The 17,943-nt window shown below is 43.6% G+C and overlaps 1 protein-coding gene across 2 annotated transcripts in view; it reads left to right on the forward strand.

The window, feature by feature from the left end:
- The window catches only part of LOC121586768 (ATP-dependent DNA helicase Q4), a 30,396-nt gene that overhangs the window by 210 nt on the left and 12,243 nt on the right, over positions 1-17,943 (forward strand). The window contains exons 1-11 of one of the 2 annotated variants that reach the window (XM_041903739.2): positions 89-162; positions 6,775-6,862; positions 6,985-7,018; positions 7,307-7,407; positions 7,596-7,748; positions 7,962-9,202; positions 9,411-9,510; positions 12,512-12,698; positions 13,116-13,235; positions 16,327-16,485; positions 16,603-16,695. In XM_041903739.2, coding sequence (XP_041759673.1) covers positions 6,779-6,862; positions 6,985-7,018; positions 7,307-7,407; positions 7,596-7,748; positions 7,962-9,202; positions 9,411-9,510; positions 12,512-12,698; positions 13,116-13,235; positions 16,327-16,485; positions 16,603-16,695 — 2,272 coding nt within the window. In that variant the 5' untranslated portion in view covers positions 89-162; positions 6,775-6,778. Of the gene's footprint in view, positions 1-88; positions 163-6,774; positions 6,863-6,984; positions 7,019-7,306; positions 7,408-7,595; positions 7,749-7,961; positions 9,203-9,410; positions 9,511-12,511; positions 12,699-13,115; positions 13,236-16,326; positions 16,486-16,602; positions 16,696-17,943 lie in introns of those variants that run through there. The other variant, XM_041903738.2, reaches the window with a different exon arrangement.

Below are 17,943 nucleotides of genomic sequence, written 5' to 3' on the forward strand. Positions count from 1 at the left end.
TGCTCTTTCTATCTGTGGTTGTAGTTTGCCTTGAGTTCAGACACTAACTGTGTCTGCTTTCTGATTTGACATTTTAGCTACATTTTAGCGGTTACCGTATTTTACAATATACCGGTATTGATGCACGGACCGGATTGGGTTTTTACTTTACCTTCGATAAAGGTATTTGAATGTTTGGTTTATTAAATGTGGTACGCCGTGTCTAACGTCAATTTTTCTAGTTTACTTCGCTACTTGAGTCCTCTCTCTCTCAATTCAATTCAAGGGGCTTTATTGGCATGGGATACATGTTTACATTGCCAAAACAAGTGAAATAGATAATAAACAAAAGTGAAATAATAAATAAAAAATGAACAGGAAACATTACACTCACAAGTTTCAAAGGAATAGACACATTAACGTCATATTATGGCTATGTACAGTGTTATAATGATGTGCAAATAGTTCAAGTACAAAAGGGAAAATAAATAAACATCAATATGGTTTGTATTGACAATGGTGTTTGTTCTTCACTGGTTGCCCTTTTCTTGTGGCAACAGGAAACATCTTGCTGCTGTGATGGCACACTGTGGTATTTCACCCAATAGATAAGGGAGTTTATTAAAATTGGATTTGTTTTGGAATTCTTTGTGGGTCTGTGTAATCTGAGGGAAATATATGTCTCTAATATGGTCATACATTTGGCAGGAGGTTAGGATGTGCAGCTCAGTTTCCACCTCATTTTGTGGGCAGTGTGCACATAGCCTGTCTTCTCTTGAGAGCCAGGTCTGCCTACAGCGGCCTTTCTCAATAGCAAGGCCATGCTCACTGAGTCTGTACATAGTCAAAGCTTTCTTTAAGTTTGGGTCAGTAACAGTGGTCAGGTATTCTGCCACTGTGTACTCTCTGTTTAGGGCCAAATAGCTTTCTAGTTTGCTCAGTTTTTTTGTTAATTCTTTCTTATGTGTCAAGTAATTATCTTTTTGTTTTCTCATGATTTGGTTGGGTCTAATTATGTTGCTGTCCTGGGGCTCTGTGGGGTCTGTTTGTGTTTGTGAACAGAGCCCCAGGACCAGCTTGCTTAGGGGACTCTTCTCTAGGTTAATCTCTCTGTAGGTGATGGCTTTGTTATGGAAGGTTTGGGAATCGCTTCCTTTTAGGTGGTTGTAGAATTTTACGGCTCTTTTCTGGATTTTGATAATTAGCGGGCATCGGCCAAATTCTGCTCTGCATACATTATTTGGTGTTTTACGTTGTACACATAATATGTTTTTGCAGAATTCTGCATGCAGAGTCTCAATTTGGTGTTTGTCCCATTTTGTGAATTATTGGTCGGTGAGCAGACCCCAGACCTCACAACCATAAAGGGCAATGGGTTCTATAACTGATTCAAGTATTTTTAGCCAGATCCTAATTGGTATGTTGAATTTTATGTTCCTTTTGGTGGCATAGAAGGCCCTTCTTGCCTTGTCTCTCAGATCGTTCACAGCTTTGTGGAAGTTAACTGTGGTGCTGATGTTTAGAGCGAGGTAGGTATCGTTTTTTTTAAATCAACAAAGCATGAGAAGACTTTTCCTTTGTTTTGGTTTGTCAATTATGGTGTGCAGGGTGAATACGTGGTCTGTTGTATGGTAATTTTGTAAAAAGACTATTTTACATTTGCTCAGTACATTGTTTTCCCTAAGGAAATGTACAAGTCTGCTGTTAATGATAATGCACAGGATTTTCCCAAGGTTGCTGTTGACGCATATCCCACGGTAGTTATTGGGGTCAAATTTGTCTCCACTTTTGTGCATTGGGGAAGATGCCAGAGCTGAGGATGATGTTAGTTTTTAAGTATAGCCAATAGAAATTTGTGGTCTGTGTATTTTATCATTTCATTGAGGATACCATCAACACCACAGGCCTTTTGGGGTTGGAGGGTTTGTATTTTGTCCTGTTGTTCATTCAATGTAATTGGAAAATCCAGTGGGTTCTGGTAGTCTTTAATAGCTGATTCTAAGATTTGTAACTGATCATGTATATGTTTTTGTTCTTTGTTTTAGAGCCACAAAGATCTCCATTTTGGATAGATAACTCTGTGTTGTTTTTTTAGTGCGTTCCAATTTTCCCAGAAGTGGTTAGATTCTTTGGATTCTTCAATTTACATTAAGCTGATTTCTGACATGCTGTTCTTTTTTCCCCCTGTAGTGTATTTCTGTATTGTTTTAGTGATTCACCATAGTGAAGGCATAGACTCAGGTTTTCTGGGTCTCTATGTTTTTGGTTGGATAGGTTTCTCAATTTCTTTATTAGATGTTGCATTCTTCATCAAACCATTTGTCATTGTTTTAATTTTCTTAGGTTGTCTGCTTGACATTTTTTTTTTATTTGATAGGGAAGCTGAGAGGTCAAATAAACTGTTTAGGCTTTCTACTGCCAAGTTTACACCTTCACTATTACAGTGAAATGTTTTGTCCAGGAAGTTGTCTAAAGGTGATTGAATTTGTTGTTGCCTAATTGTTTTTTGGTAGGTTTCTACGCTACTTTCCTTCCATCTATAGCATTTCTTAATATTGTGCAGTTCCTTTGGCTTTGATGCCTCATAATTGAGTATTACTCTGTTCAAGTAAACTGTGATTTTGCTGTGATCTGATAGGGGTGTTAGTGGGCTGACTGAATGCTCTGAGAGACTCTGGGTTGAGGTCAGTGATAAAGTAATCTACAGTACTACATTTTACATTTTAGTCATTTAGCAGACGCTCTTATCCAGAGCGACTTACAGTTAGTGAGTGCATACATTCTTTTTTCATACTGGCCCCCCGTGGGAATCGAACCCACAACCCTGGCGTTGCAAACACCATGCTCTACCAACTGAGCTACATCCCTGCCGGCCATTCCCTCCCCTACCCTGGACGACACTGGGCCAATTGTGCGCCGCCCCATGGGTCTCCCGGTCGCGGCCGGCTACCACAGAGCCTGGATGTACTACTGCCAAGGGATGAGCTGTAGGTGTACCTACCATACGAGTCTCCTCGAAGCCTACCATTGACTATGTACAGAGCTGCAGGAGTTGTGACCCGTGTTTGTTGGTTGTTTTGTCATAGTTGTGTCTAGGGGGGCATATTCGGTAGGGAATACTGTCACTTCTCTCTCTGTGCCGCTTTCCACGCAGATTTAGCCCCACCCCTGTCACTGTTGTTCCTTAACCAGAGACACTTGTGTTAAGTCTGCATGGTCAGTGCAGCACATGCAACAATGTTGATGACAATGATGCTGTTTTCACTTTGCTTCTTAATATAAATCCACTAGCGTTCTATAATTACACTATTAGTTTGTGTTTCTTACATCTGCAAACAGCTAGTCTGTATTACTGCAACTCGCTGTTGGCTGGGCTCCCTGCCTGTGCCATTAAACCCCTACAACTCATCCAGAATGCCGCAGCCCGTCTGGTGTTCAACCTTCCCAAGTTCTCTCACGTCACCCCGCTCCTCCGCACACTCCACTGGCTTCCAGTTGAAGCTCGCATCTGTTACAAGACCATGGTGCTTGCCTATGGAGCTGTGAGGGGAACGGCACCTCCGTACCTTCAGGCTCTGATCAGTCCCTACACCCAAACGAGGGCATTGCGTTCATCCACCTCTGGCCTGCTGGCTCCCCTAAATCTGCGGAAGCATAGTTCCCGCTCAGCCCAGTCAAAACTGTTCGCTGCTCTGGCACCCCAATGGTGGAACAAGCTCCCTCACGACGCCAGGACAGCGGAGTCACTCACCACCTTCCGGAGACATTTGAAACCCCACCTCTTTAAGGAATACCTGGGATAGGATAAAGTAATCCTTCTACCCCCCCCAAAATAAAAATAATAAATAAATAAACAATTGTAAAGTGGTTATGCCACTGGCTATAAGGTGAATGCACCAATTTGTAAGTCGCTCTGGATAAGAGCGTCTGCTAAATGACGTAAATGTAAATGTATTTTCTTAGCAAGTTGGGCCTAAATCTTGTTAACTGCTAATGCTAATCGCTAGCTAGCTATGTACTGAGTCAGAGCAAACGTAAGTAGCTATACAGCCTGATACCAGTGAATTTGTAGACCTAAATCAACATTTTGTTTGTGCAACAGTATCTTCTAAATCAAAGAGTAATACGCAAAGCATGAATATGTTAAAAGTAGCTAACAGAAAACATTCAATGTAGCCAAAGATTATTTGGTCCCCTAGGAAACACTTCTTTGGTTCCTACCCTGTCACAATAACTCCTCCCTTGCATTTTCATTCATTGTCAAGTCAAACAACACTGTATTCAAAGCGCCCATTATTATATTCTAACTATAGAATTTGAATAATCATTATATTTCCATGATGCCAACAGTTCACCCATGTGTTTTGCTCTAAATTGCAAGTAAAATCGTAATTGCAACATTTGGTTAAAAATAAGGCCTATAAGTGTGGAAATTCTCAAATGAGTGCAGGAAATGCAGAAATTGATAAATGTATTTTGGGTTTAATTGAACAGTATAAAACAATCAGAATGGAGAAAGACAAATTGAAATCCCTTAGAATGTATGTGTTGCCACCCTAGGGTCACGCACTACTCATGAAGCAAATGTAGAACTTCTTCTATTATTAAAAAACATAAAATACCATCATACCGTCCAATATTTTTTTATATACAGTACCAGTCAAAAGTTTGGACACCTACTCATTCAAGGGTTTTTCTTTATTTGTACTATTTTCTACATTGTAGAATAATAGTGAAGACATCAAAACTATGAAATAACACATGGAATCATGTATCAACCAAACAAGTGTTAAACAAATCAAAATATATTTGAGATTCTTCAAAGTAGCCAACCTTTGCAGATTTGAACACTCTTGGCATTCTCTCAACCAGCTTCATGAGGTAGTCACCTGGAATGCATTTCAATTAACAGGTGTGCCTTGTTAAAAGTTAATTTGTGGAATTTCTTTCCTTCTTAATGCGTTTGAGCCAATCAGATGTGTTGTGACAAGGTAGGGGTGGTATACAATATGGACCAAGTCCATATTATGGCAAGAACAGCTCAAATAAGCAAAGAGAAATGACAGTCCATCATTACTTTAAGACATGAAGGTCAGTCAATCCGGAAACTTTCAAGAACTTTGAGGTTTCTTCAAGTGCAGTCACAAAAACCATCAAGCGCTGTGATGAAACTGGCTCTCATGAGGACCGCCACAGGAATGGAAGACCCAGAGTTACCTCTGCTGCAGAGGATAAGTTCATTAGAGTTACCAGTCTCAGAAATTGCAGCCCAAATAAATGCTTCACAGAGTTCAAGTAACAGACACATCTGAACATCAACTGTTCAGAGGGGACTGTGTGAGTCAGACCTTCATGGTCGAATTGCTGCAAAGAAACCACTACTAAAGGACACCAATAATAAGAAGAGACCTCCTTGGGCCAAGACACACGAGCAATGGACATTAGACCGGTGGTAATCTGTCCTTTGGTCTGATGAGTCCAAATATGAGATTTTTGGTTCCAACCGCCGTGTCTTTGTGAGACGCAGAGTAGGTGAACGGATGATCTCTGCATGTGTGGTTCCCACCGTGAAGCATGGAGGTGTGATGGTGTGGGGGTGCTTTGCTGGTGACACTGTCTGTGATTTATTTAGAATTCAAGGCACACTTAACCAGCATGGCTACCACAGCATTCTGCAGCGAGACGCCATCCCATCTGGTTTGCACTTAGTGGGACTATCATTTGTTTTTCAACAGGACAATGACCCAACACACCTCCAAGATGTGTAAGGGCTATTTTACCAAGAAGGAGAGTGATGGAGTGCTGCATCAGATGACCTGGCCTCCACAATCCCCCGACCTCAACCCAATTGAGATGGTTTGGGATGAGTTGGACCGCAGAGTGAAGGAAAAGCAGCCATCAAATCAAATAGTTTTATTTGCCACATGCTCCGACTACAACAGGTGTAGACCTTACAGTGAAACGCTTACTTACAAGCCCTTAACCAACAATGCAGTTTTTTAAAGAAAAATAAAAAGTGTTTAGGAAAAAATGGATAAGTAGAAAATAGCAAATAATTAAAGAGCAGCAGTAAAATAAAATAACAGTAGGGAGGCTATATACAGGGGGTACCGGTACAAAGTCAATGTGCGGGGGCACCGGTTAGTGCTCAGCATATGTGGGAACTCCTTCAAGACTGTTGGAAAAGCATTCCAGGTGAAGCTGGTTGAGAGAATGCCAAGAGTGTGCAAAGCTGTCATCAAGGCAAAGTGTGGCTACTTTGAAGAATCTAAAATATATTTTGATTTGTTTAACACTTTTTTGGGGGGTTACTACATGATTCCATATGTGTTATTTCATAGTTTTGATATCTTCACTGTTATTCTACAATGTAGAAAATAGTAAAAAGTAAGAACAACCCTTGAATGAGTAGGTGTGTCCAAACTTTTGACCGGTAGTGTAAGTCAAAACTGTTACTAGGCCACTTAGCAACATTCTAGGTTGTCTTGGTAAGCAACTCCAGTGTACATTGATATGATGTTTTGGCAATATAGCCCAGCCTTACTACATTTTCATATCTAGTCTCGTGTGTCTCTCTTGTCTAAAACATTAGGTAGCTACTTTACGTTTATAATGAATGATAGCAATGTCTGACTTGCAGTATTACTGTCATGAGAGCCAGCTGTTTGGGTACAGTTGAAATCACTAACTGACTAGCTAGATAACTTTTTAACTCTCCGAACTATAACGTGAAATCGCTGGCGATTTTTATAATATTGCTTTATTAGTAATTTCAACAAACTTTGATGCCTACAGAGTGATGGATCGATACAATGATGTAAAGATTCTTCTGAAAACCTGGGAGCAGTCCTTTTTTCAAGAACATCAAAGAAAGCCCAACAAGGTACTGTAACTAGCTAGCTATCTAGCAATATGTAATTAGCAATATAATTATCATGTATTACTAACCAGAGACCTACAGTAACTAACTTATAGTCTTTCCCACTGTCCTGTCCTATTATTCAGGGTGATATTGACGGAGCCCCAGAAGAGGCTATAAGTAAGTACATGTCAATATTTTAACTGGCTGAAAAAAAAACAGAACTGAAACACAGGGGAGAAATGTTGCTCTCCTCAGGCTTGTATTCAGTGGTTATCACCATATCAAAACATTTTGCACACAAAAAAAAACGTGTTTCTTATGGGACAAATTCAGGTAGGTCCCTCCCTGTTTTGGCCCGTTGGCTTCCATTTGCTGCCTACTGAATAGGACCCAGGTATTCTTTAATTCATTTCAGTTACTAAAATTCATTGCTTTGAGTTTTGTGTTTCTGCATGTGTTTCACAGAGCTCTACAAAGAATATCGAACACTCAAGCAAGCAAAAGAGAACAGCAGCAATGGGCACACAGACCCAACACCTGCCGCACCGACTCCGTCATCTGAGAAGGTAGGTTATGTTCAGTGTAATTAGATTGTTATAACACTTCTCATCCACAGTTATTAGTGAACTGTGTTTTAAAGGGGCAATATGTGATTTTTCTTTCATCCATTTTTTAAAAGACTTTTAAATTAATGATACATACCCATTCACCGCTTTGTTGAAGAATACTCCTTTAATATGTTTTCTCTTTGAAGGAATCCGATTGCTGGGGCACTCACCTGAACCGTAAGAGCATGCCGGTGGCTGCCCCCAGACTGACGCTGACGCCCAAAGACAGGGACTCCCTCCAAGCCTCGGCCCAGTACTTTGGCATGAAGCTCAAGTCAAACCTGGGAGCTCTAACAAAGGTACAGTCTATGTGTAGTGTGGCTGTGTATAGTTCCACACGTTGCTTTTTGCAAACTCTGTAGCATACATTTGATTTTGCAGCCATAGACCAAGACTGTTAGTATAAAATGCAAACTGCAATTGCTAGTTAACGTGATGACGCAGATGTGGGGAATTTGGACCTCTGCCATTTTGAATATATACATTTTTCCTGCGCTATAAACTATTTCTAGGAGAGACCGGTTTCTCTGAAGAAGTCGTTCACTCCACGTCGAACACCTCTGAAGTCCTGGAAAGACGTCCAGAGCACAAACACTGCAGCTGGCGCTGCAGGCAGTGATACACCGTTATCCCCTCTGCCAAAGCCAGCCAACACACGTCCAGACCTCCTGGCCTCTCCAGTGCAGACAGGGACAGGACACCCACAGCAGCCGCTGCAGGAGCCCTTTGAGCCTTTACCAGCCTTCACACCCTCCAATCTGTGGTCTCCTGCAGCGGGGGCATCATCCTCATCAGACAGACAGGCAGGAAGTAGGGCCCAGCAGCTCAGACAGACCTTCACAAAGAGGTTATCCTCTGTAGACAGCAGCTGGCTGGAGAGATGTCAGGTGTTTGACGAGGTGGGTGTTGCGGAGAAGCCGGTTGTGGGTAATTTGTCTCTCGCCGTGACGTCTGCGGTAGGTTCGCAGCAGGCCAAAGGGGGAGGCACTGACGAGGGAGAGAACCGAGGACGTGCCGCCAGTTCCTTTGTCACACCTTCCAGGCAGAACGAAGGGACAACTCTCCTGGGGGAGAGGGCTTCCAAGAGTACCATGCCACAGGCTCTGCCTTCTCCTGACGAGCACCAGCCCCAGATTGGTTGTGGTTTAACGTCTGCAGCAGACCCAGCCAGTCTGCGGTCCGCTGGACAACGCTCCTCATTAGGGTCTGGCTCCGGAGAAGGAAAGGATGGAGAAACCAGACCAGGTCTCATAGGACAGGCTGAGGGCGGAACGTCAGAAGAGACCGCTGTCGCCACCGCCAACAAATCTCGAGCGAGGGCCAGAAAGGGCAGAGTAGGAAGGGTTGAAGAGGAGACGGGAGTGTTGACGCAGCCACCGCAGCAGGCCGAGGGTGACGAGATCGGGCCGGAGGAGAAAGGTACGAAGAAAAAGGGCCGAAAGAGGCAAAGGGACCACGACATGGATGGAGAGAACCGTGACGACACAGAGAAAGAGGGGGCATTGAAAAAGAGGAGGAGAAAGAAAAATGTTACAGAGGATGAGGGCGTGAGTCCTAAAAAAGCCAAGAAGAAGAAGAAGAAGAAGGTTAAGACAGGTGATGGAAATGCTAGCGAGCAGGAGGATGGTGATGTCACAGAGAAGGAAGCAGTGAAGCAGAAACCAAAAGTTCCACAGGAGAACCTCCTAGGAGAGGTGGATGAGGAAGATATCAACGCTGCCAGGAACAGAGGAAGCAACACTATGAGACCTAAGTGGGTTATACTCTATATTTCCCTTAGACTACTAATATATTTCATCAAACATTATTATTTAGCTTTACAAATTGATCTATGCACTCTCAAGAGAGCCCCTTTAAATACATATTCCTCATTGACTGTTATTGTCATAACTGGATTTTATTTTCACTAATGTCATTGTTTTGTGTTAATGTGATTTGTCTTTTGCACCATTCATGTCCAGACCCACCAAGAACGCGGACGGTAACTTTGTAAAAATCAACCTGAAAAATAAGTCTCATGTCAAAGGATACGCATGTAGGGGCGCTGGCCTACGCAAGCAGGTAAGGTCACTCTAGTGAGGTTGGTACATACAGTGCATTCGGAAAATATTCAGACCCTTTGACTTTTTCCACATTTTGTTACGTTACAGCCTTATTCTAAATTTGATTTAAATTGTTTTTTCCCCCCCCTCATCAATCTACACACAATACCCCATAATGACAAAGCAAAAACAGGTTTATAGAAATTTTTGCAAATGTATAATAATATCACATTTACATAAGTATTCAGACCCTTTACTCAGTACTTTGTTGAAGCACCTTTGGCAGCGATTACAGCATCGAGTCTTCTTGGGTATGATGCTACAAGCTTGGCACACCAGTATTTGGGGAGTTTCTCCCATTCTTCTCTGCAGATCCTCTCAAGCTCTGTCAGGTTGGATGGGGAGCGTCGCTGCACAGCTATTTTCAGGTCTCTCCAGAGATGTTCGATCGGGTTCAAGTCCGGGCTCTGGCTGGGCCACTCAAGGACATTCAGAGACTTGTCCCGAAGCCACTCCTGCATTGTCTTGGCTGTGTGCTTAGGGTCGTTGTCCTGTTGGAAGGTGAACCTTCACCCCAGTCTGAGGTCCTGAGCGCTCTGGAGCAGGTTTTCATCAAGGATCTCTCTGTACTTTGCTCCGTTCATCTTTCCCTTGATCCTGAATAGTCTCCCAGTCACTGACGCTGAAAAACGTCCCCACATCATGATGCTGCCACCACCATGCTTCACCGTAGGGATGGTGCCAGGTTTCCTCCAGATGTGACGCTTGGCATTCAGGCCAAAGAGTTCAATCTTGGTTTCATCAGACCAGAGAATCTTGTCTCTCATGGTCTGAGAGTTCTTTAGGTGCCTTTTGGGAAACTCCAAGCGGGCTGTCATGTGCCTTTTTACTGAGGAGTGGCTTCCGTCTGGCCACTCTACCATAAAGGCCTGATTGGTGGAGTGTTGTTCTTCCATCTCCACAGAGGAACTCTGGCGCTCTGTCAGAGTGACAATGGGTTCTTGGTCACCTCCCTGACCAAGAACCCATGTTTTATTTTTAGGGGGTAGAATAATACTGAAGACATCAAAACTATGAAATAACACATTGAATCATGTAGTAACCCAAAAAGTGTTAAACAAATCTAAATATATTTTATTTTTGGGATTCTTCAAATAGCCACCCTTTGTCGTGATGACAGCGTTGCGCACTCTTGTACTCATACTGTTGTTGTAGAATAACACTATTTAGGGATATTAGCAGATATTAGATAAATTAGGCCAGCTACATTTCAGAATGATTCTCTGTTTTGAGTACCTAGTTGAAAAGCATACAGTCCCTACCTAGGAAGACCGTACGTATACAGTTGAAGTCGGAAGTTTACATACACTTAGGTTGGAGTCACTAAAACCCGTTTTTCAACCACTCCACACATTTCTTGTTAACAAACTATAGTTTTGGCAAGTCGGTTAGGACATCTACTTTGTGCATGACACAAGTAATTTTTCAAAAAATTGTTAACAGACAGATTATTTCACTTATAATTCACTGTATCACAATTCCAGTGGGTCAGAAGTTTACATACACTAAGTTGACTGTGCCTTTAAACAGCTTGGAAAATTCCATAAAAAATGATGTCATGGCTTCAGAAGCTTCTGATAGGCTAATTAACATCATTTGAGTCAATTGGAGGTGTACCTGTGGATGTATTTCAAGGCCTACCTTCAAACTCAGTGCCTCTTTGCTTGACATCATGGGAAAATCAAAATAAATCAGCCAAGCCCTCAGAAAAAAATTGTAGACCTCCACAAGTCTGGTTCATCCTTGGGAGCAATTTCCAAATGCCTGAAGGTACCACGTTCATCTGTACAAACAATAGTACGCAAGTATAAACACCATGGGACCACGCATCCATCATACTGCTCAGGAAGGAGACACGTTCTGTCTCCTAGAGATGAACGTACTTTGGTGCGAAAAGTGCAAATCAATCCCAGAACAACAGCAAAGGACCTTGTGAAGATGCTGGAGGAAACAGGTACAAAAGTATCTATATCCACAGTAAAATGAGTCCTATATCGACATAACCTGAAAGGCCGCCCAGCAAGGAAGAAGCCACTGCTCCAAAACCGCCATATAAAAGCCAGACTACGGTTTGCAACTGCACATGGGGACAAAGATCGTACTTTATGGAGAAATGTCCTCTGGTCTGATGAAACAAAAGTATAACTGTTTGGCCATAATGACCATCGTTATGTTTGGAGGAAAAAGGGGTCGCTTGCAAGCCGAAGAACACCATCCCAACCGTGAAGCACGGGGGTGGCAGCATCATGCTGTGGGGGTGCTTTGCTGTAGGAGGGACTGGTGCACTTCACAAAATAGATGGCATCATGAGGAAAGAAAATTATATGGATATATTGAAGCAACATCTCAAGACATCAGTCAGGAAGTTAAAGCTTGGTTGCAAATGGGTCTTCCAAATGGACAATGACCCCAAGCATACTTCCAAAGTTGTGGCAAATGGCTTAAGGACAGCAAAGTCAAGGTATTGGAGTGGCCATCACAAAGCCCTGACCTCAATCCTATAGAAAATGTGTGGGCAGAACTGAAAAAGCGTGTGCGAGCAAGGAGGCCTACAAATCTGACTCAGTTACACCAGCTCTGTCAGGAGGAATGGGCCAAAATTCACCCAACTTATTGTGGGAAGCTTGTGGAAGGCTACCGGAAATGTTTGACCTAAGTTAATCAATTTAAAGGCAATGCTACCAAATAATTGAGCGTATGTAAACTTCTGACCCACTGGGAATGTGATGAAAGAAATAAAAGCTGAAATAAATAATTCTCTCTACTATTATTCTGACATTTCACATTCTTAAAATAAAGTGGTGATCCTAACTGACCTAAGACAGGGAATTTTTACTAGGATTAATGTCAGGAATTGTGAAAAACTGAGTTTAAATGTATTTGGCTAAGGTGTTTGTAAACCTCCGACTTCAACTGTATATGATATCAGCACAGTATATCCTGTTTTCTCTCTGTTTCAGTTGACCATGGAGAAGTTCCAGCTAAAGGGGGAGAGGTTTGGAGGGCCAGACTCAAGGTTTAGAGGGGGCTTCAGCAGAAGAGGCAGAGGCGGGTTTAGAGGTGGCTTCGGAGGGTTCAATCGTCCAGGTGACACCTGCTTCAAGTGCGGAGGCACAGGACACTGGGCTATGAACTGCAAGGGCAGAGGTGAGAGGTCACAGGACAGACAGTACATGGTCGTGTGACGTCTTAAGCTGTGGTAGTTAAATTGGCTTGTTTAGATTGGTTCTTCAGAAACTAGTTTCATTTACAACATCACAGTTGTCTTTACTAGGTTGATACATAAGAAATACTGTGCTAAAGCGTTTTCTTTGGTGTACCCGAGGTCTGTTGAGGAAAGTGCAACATTACAGAACATTCAGATAGAAATGTATTTTGTTCAACACATCTGATTTTCTGTCCTATACATGTACAAGTGTCATTTTCAGCTCAATACATGACGTTTCTGTCTGCAACATTTTGAACGTTTCTCCCTACTGAATACGTCACTGTACCCTGTGAATGTAATATATTGAGTCTAGTATATAACCCCTATTTAACCTGTTGTGTGCCTCCTGTTTCCAGTTGCAGCTCCAGTAGACGGTGCTGCTGCTGATGAGGTGTCTGCGGTTGAGGAGCCCTTCGAGCTGCCAACCTTGGAAGAGGTTGCCCGGGCAACGGGAACTCTGCGTTCCGAGCCTCGGGGTATGTCATTGTCACCCCGTCTGGCGATGAGATTTGCATTGTGAAAAATAGTGCATTGTCATGCTGAAACAGGAAAGGGCCATCCACAAAGTTGGAAGCACAGAATCGTCTAGAATGTCATTGTATGCTGTAGCGTTAACATTTCCCTTCACTGAAACTAAGGGGCCTAGCCCGAACCATGAAAAACAGCCCCAGACCATTATTCCTCCTCCACCAAACTTTACAGCTGGCACTATGCATTTGGGCAGGTAGTGTTCTCCTGGCATCCGCCAAACCCAGATTCGCCTGTCGGACTGCCAGCGTGATTCATCACTCCAGAGAACGCGTTTCGACTGCTCCAGAGTCCAATGGCGGCAAGCTTTACACCGCTCCAGCCGATGCTTGGCATTGCACATGGTGATCTTAGGCTTGTGTGCAGCTGCTCGGCCATGGAAACCCATTTAATGAAGCTCCCGACGAACAGTTCACGTTGCTTCCAGAGGCAGTTTGGAACTCGGTAGTGAATGTTGCAACCGAGGACAGACAATGTCTTGGCGCTGCGCACTTCAGCACTCGCCGGTCCTGTTCTGTGAGCGCGTGTGGCCTACCACTTTGTCCACATACTTTGGTGTATATACAGTGGGGAGAACAAGTATTTGATACACTGCCGATTTTGCAGGTTTTCCTACTTACAAAGCATGTAGAGGTCTGTAATTTTTATCATAGGTACACTTCAAAGGTGAGAGACAAAAATCCAGAAAATCACATTGTATGATTTTTAAGTAATTAATTTGCATTTTATTGCATGACATAAGTATTTGATACATCAGAAAAGCAGAACTTAATATTTGGTACAGAAACCTTTGTTTGCAATTACAGAGATCATACGTTTCCTGTAGGTCTTGACCAGGTTTGCACACACTGCAGCAGGGATTTTGGCCCACTCCTCCATACAGACCTTCTCCAGATCCTTCAGGTTTCGGGGCTGTCGCTGGGCAATGCAATTTTTGCTCCTCCAAAGATTTTCTATTGGGTTCAGGTCTGGAGACTGGCTAGGCCACTCCAGGACCTTGAGATGCTTCTTACGGAGCCACTCCTTTGTTGCCCTGGCTGTGTGTTTCGGGTCGTTGTCATGCTGGAAGACCCAGCCACGACCCATCTTCAATGCTCTTACTGAGGGAAGGAGGTTGTTGGCCAAGATCTCGCGATACATGGCCCCATCCATCCTCCCCTCAATACGGTGCAGTCATCCTGTCCCCTTTGCAGAAAAGCATCCCCAAAGAATGATGTTTCCACCTCCATGCTTCAGGGTTGAGATGGTGTTCTTGGGGCTGTGCTCATCCTTCTTCTTCCTCCAAACACGGCGAGTGGAGTTTAGACCAAAAAGCTATATTTTTGTTTAATCAGACCACATGACCTTCTCCCATTCCTCCTCTGGATCATCAGATGGTCATTGGCAAACTTCAGACGGGCCTGGACATGCGCTGGCTTGAGCAGGGGGACCTTGCCTGCGCTGCAGGATTTTAATCCATGACGGCGTAGTGTGTTACTAATGGTTTTCTTTGAGACTGTGGTCCCAGCTCTCTTCAGGTCATTGACCAGGTCCTGCCGTGTAGTTCTGGGCTGATCCCTCACCTTCCTCATGATCATTGATGCCCCACGAGGTGAGATCTTGCATGGAGCCCCAGACCGAGGGTGATTGACCGTCATCTTGAACTTCTTCCATTTTCTAATAATTGCGCCAACAGTTGTTGCCTTCTCACCAAGCTGCTTGCCTATTGTCCTGTAGCCCATCCCAGCCTTGTGCAGGTCTACAATTTTATCCCTGATGTCCTTACACAGCTCTCTGGTCTTGGCCATTGTGGAGAGGTTGGAGTCTGTTTGATTGAGTGTGTGGACAGGTGTCTTTTATACAGGTAACGAGTTCAAACAGGTGCAGTTAATACAGGTAATGAGTGGAGAACAGGAGGGCTTCTTAAAGAAAAACTAACAGGTCTGTGAGAGCCGGAATTCTTACTGGTTGGTAGGTGATCAAATAATTATGTCATGCAATAAAATGCAAATTAATTACTTAAAAATCATACAATGTAATTTTCTGGATTTTTGTTTTAGATTCCGTCTCTCACAGTTGAAGTGTACCTATGATAAAAATTACAGACCTCTACATGCTTTGTAAGTAGGAAAACCTGCAAAATCGGCAGTGTATCAAATACTTGTTCTCCCCACTGTATATATATAGTGAATGTCAAGCAGAGCTCACTGCTAAGAACAATCAGGGAGGGTCCCCACGGAAATGCTCAACGCTCATTTTCATAGCACGGGTTACACCCCAAATTGCACCCTATCCCCTATATAGTGCCCTACTTTTGACCAGGGCCCATAGGGTTCTAGTTGAGAGTAGTGCACTATGTAGGGAATAGGGTGCCATTCGGGGCGTACTTGGAGTGAAATACAGTGCCACACACAGACGATGTCCAGCGAAAGTCGGAGTGATTGCGCAGGCAGAAACCAAGGCCCCTCTGAGCCAAAACGGAACCTGCGGTTTAAAACTAGATGAGCATAACAGCTCCTCCACTGTCTGGCAAGGCAATGATGTCATGGTACTAAACTAACATGCATGCCAAAAGGTCAAAGAGCTCATGTTTACCCCAATGCAATTCTCTCACTCCAGTTCTTTCCTCCCAGTTCCCTGCCCATAACAACAACTGATTTCGGTTCAGTTTCTCCCGACTCCAATTCAAACATCAGTCATAACAAACGCCACACCAAAGCTGACCCCAGACCAGTGGAGGAGGAATTAAGTAATTCCATCTCTGTACATGAGGTCCCTCTGTCTATGTCTGTGTCCCAAATGACACCCTATTCCCTTTATAATGCATTACTTTTGACCAGGGCCCATAGGGCTCCCATAGATGGGGCTCCCACAGATGGGGCTCCCACAGATGGGGCTCCCACAGATGGGCCTCCCACAGATGGGCCTCCCACAGATGGGCCTCCCACAGATGGGCCTCCCACAGATGGGGCTCCCACAGATGGGGCTCCGGTCAGAAGTAGTGCACAATAATAGGGTGCCATTTGTGACGTGTCCAATGTCTATCTCTCTGTTACACAGTGGCGCCCCCCAGTGTTAAAGAGGAGAAGGAGGGGGAGAAGCAGGAGAATGGTGGTGATGAGGTCTTGTTGAATGTGATCAGGCCAGATTACGAGCGCCTGCCTCCTCCGCCCCCCATGGAGCCCCTCTACCCCCTAGGGGAGGATGGCAAAGTACAAGGTACCCCATTTTTTAAAATACAATTATTTAATGAATCAATTAATCTAAACTAATCAATCAACCAGTGCAGCATGATTTATACTCCTATTGACTTCCAACTACATTTTGTTTCTGCAGCGGCGCCCTCTGAAGTTAATGAAGCACTTAAAGACTTTGGGTACAAGTCTTTCAGACCAGGGCAGGAACAGGCCATCATGAGGATTCTATCAGGTATGCAGGAAGAGGATAAACAGTGTTTCCTTTAGTACCTCAGTAAAGTGATATACAGTATATGACAAGATGTACAGCTCCTGTAAGTCGCTCTGGATAAGAGTGTCTGCTAAATGACTCAAATAAATGTAATGACTAAATGTAAGTAGTTTCTTTCCCATATATACAGTACCAGTCAAAAGTTTGGACACCTACTCATTAAAGTTTTTTTTTTTTTACTATTAATTACTATAGAATAATAGTGAAGACATCAAAACTATTAAATAACACATAATGAGTCATGTAGTAACCAAAAAAGTGTTAAACAAATAAAAATAAAAATAAATCATAGACAGTGTCACCAGCAAAGCACCATCACACCACCTCCTCCATGCTTTACGGTGGGAACTACACATGCGGAGATCATCCATTCACCCACATCGCGTCTCACAAAGACACAGCGGTTGGAACCAAAAAATTTGGACTCCAGACCAAAGGACACATTTCCACCGGTCTAATGTCCATTGCTCGTGTTGCTTGGCCCAAGCAGGTCTCTTCTTATTTTTGGTGTCCTTTAGTAGTGGTTTCTTTGCAGCAATTTGACCATGAAGGCCTGATTCACACAGTCCCCTCTGAACAGTGGATGTTGAGATGTGTCTGTGACTTGAACTCTGTGAATCAGTTATTTGGGCTGCAATTCCTGAGGCTGGTAACTCTAATGAACTGATCCTCTGCAGCAGAGGTACCGCTGGGTCTTCCATTCCTGTGGCGGTCCTTATGAGAGCCAGTTTCATCATAGTGCTTGATGGTTTTTGCGACCTTCATGTCTTAAAGTAATGATGGACTGTCGTTTCTCTTTGCTTATTTGAGCTGTATTTGAGCTGAGTGGCGCAGTGGACTAAGGCTGCATCGCAGCATCGCAGTGCTAACTGTGCCACTAGAGATCCTGGTTCGAATCCAGGCTCTGTCGCAGCCGGCCGCGACCGGGAGACTCATGGGCGGCGCACAATTGGCCCAGCGTCGTCCAGGGTAGGGGAGGGAATGGCCGGCAGGGATGTAGCTCAGTTGATAGAGCATGGCGTTTGCAACGCCAGGGTTGTGGGTTCGATTCCCACGGGGGGCCAGTATAAAAAAAATATATATATGTATTCACTAACTGTAAGTCGCTCTGGATAAGAGCGTCTGCTAAATGACTAAAATGTAAATGTAAATGTAAATGTAAATATGGACTATGTCTTTTACCAAATAGGGCTATCTTCTGTGTACCCC

Source organism: Coregonus clupeaformis, chromosome 17, assembly GCF_020615455.1.
Source record: "Coregonus clupeaformis isolate EN_2021a chromosome 17, ASM2061545v1, whole genome shotgun sequence".
Classification (NCBI taxonomy): Eukaryota; Metazoa; Chordata; class Actinopteri; order Salmoniformes; family Salmonidae; genus Coregonus; species Coregonus clupeaformis.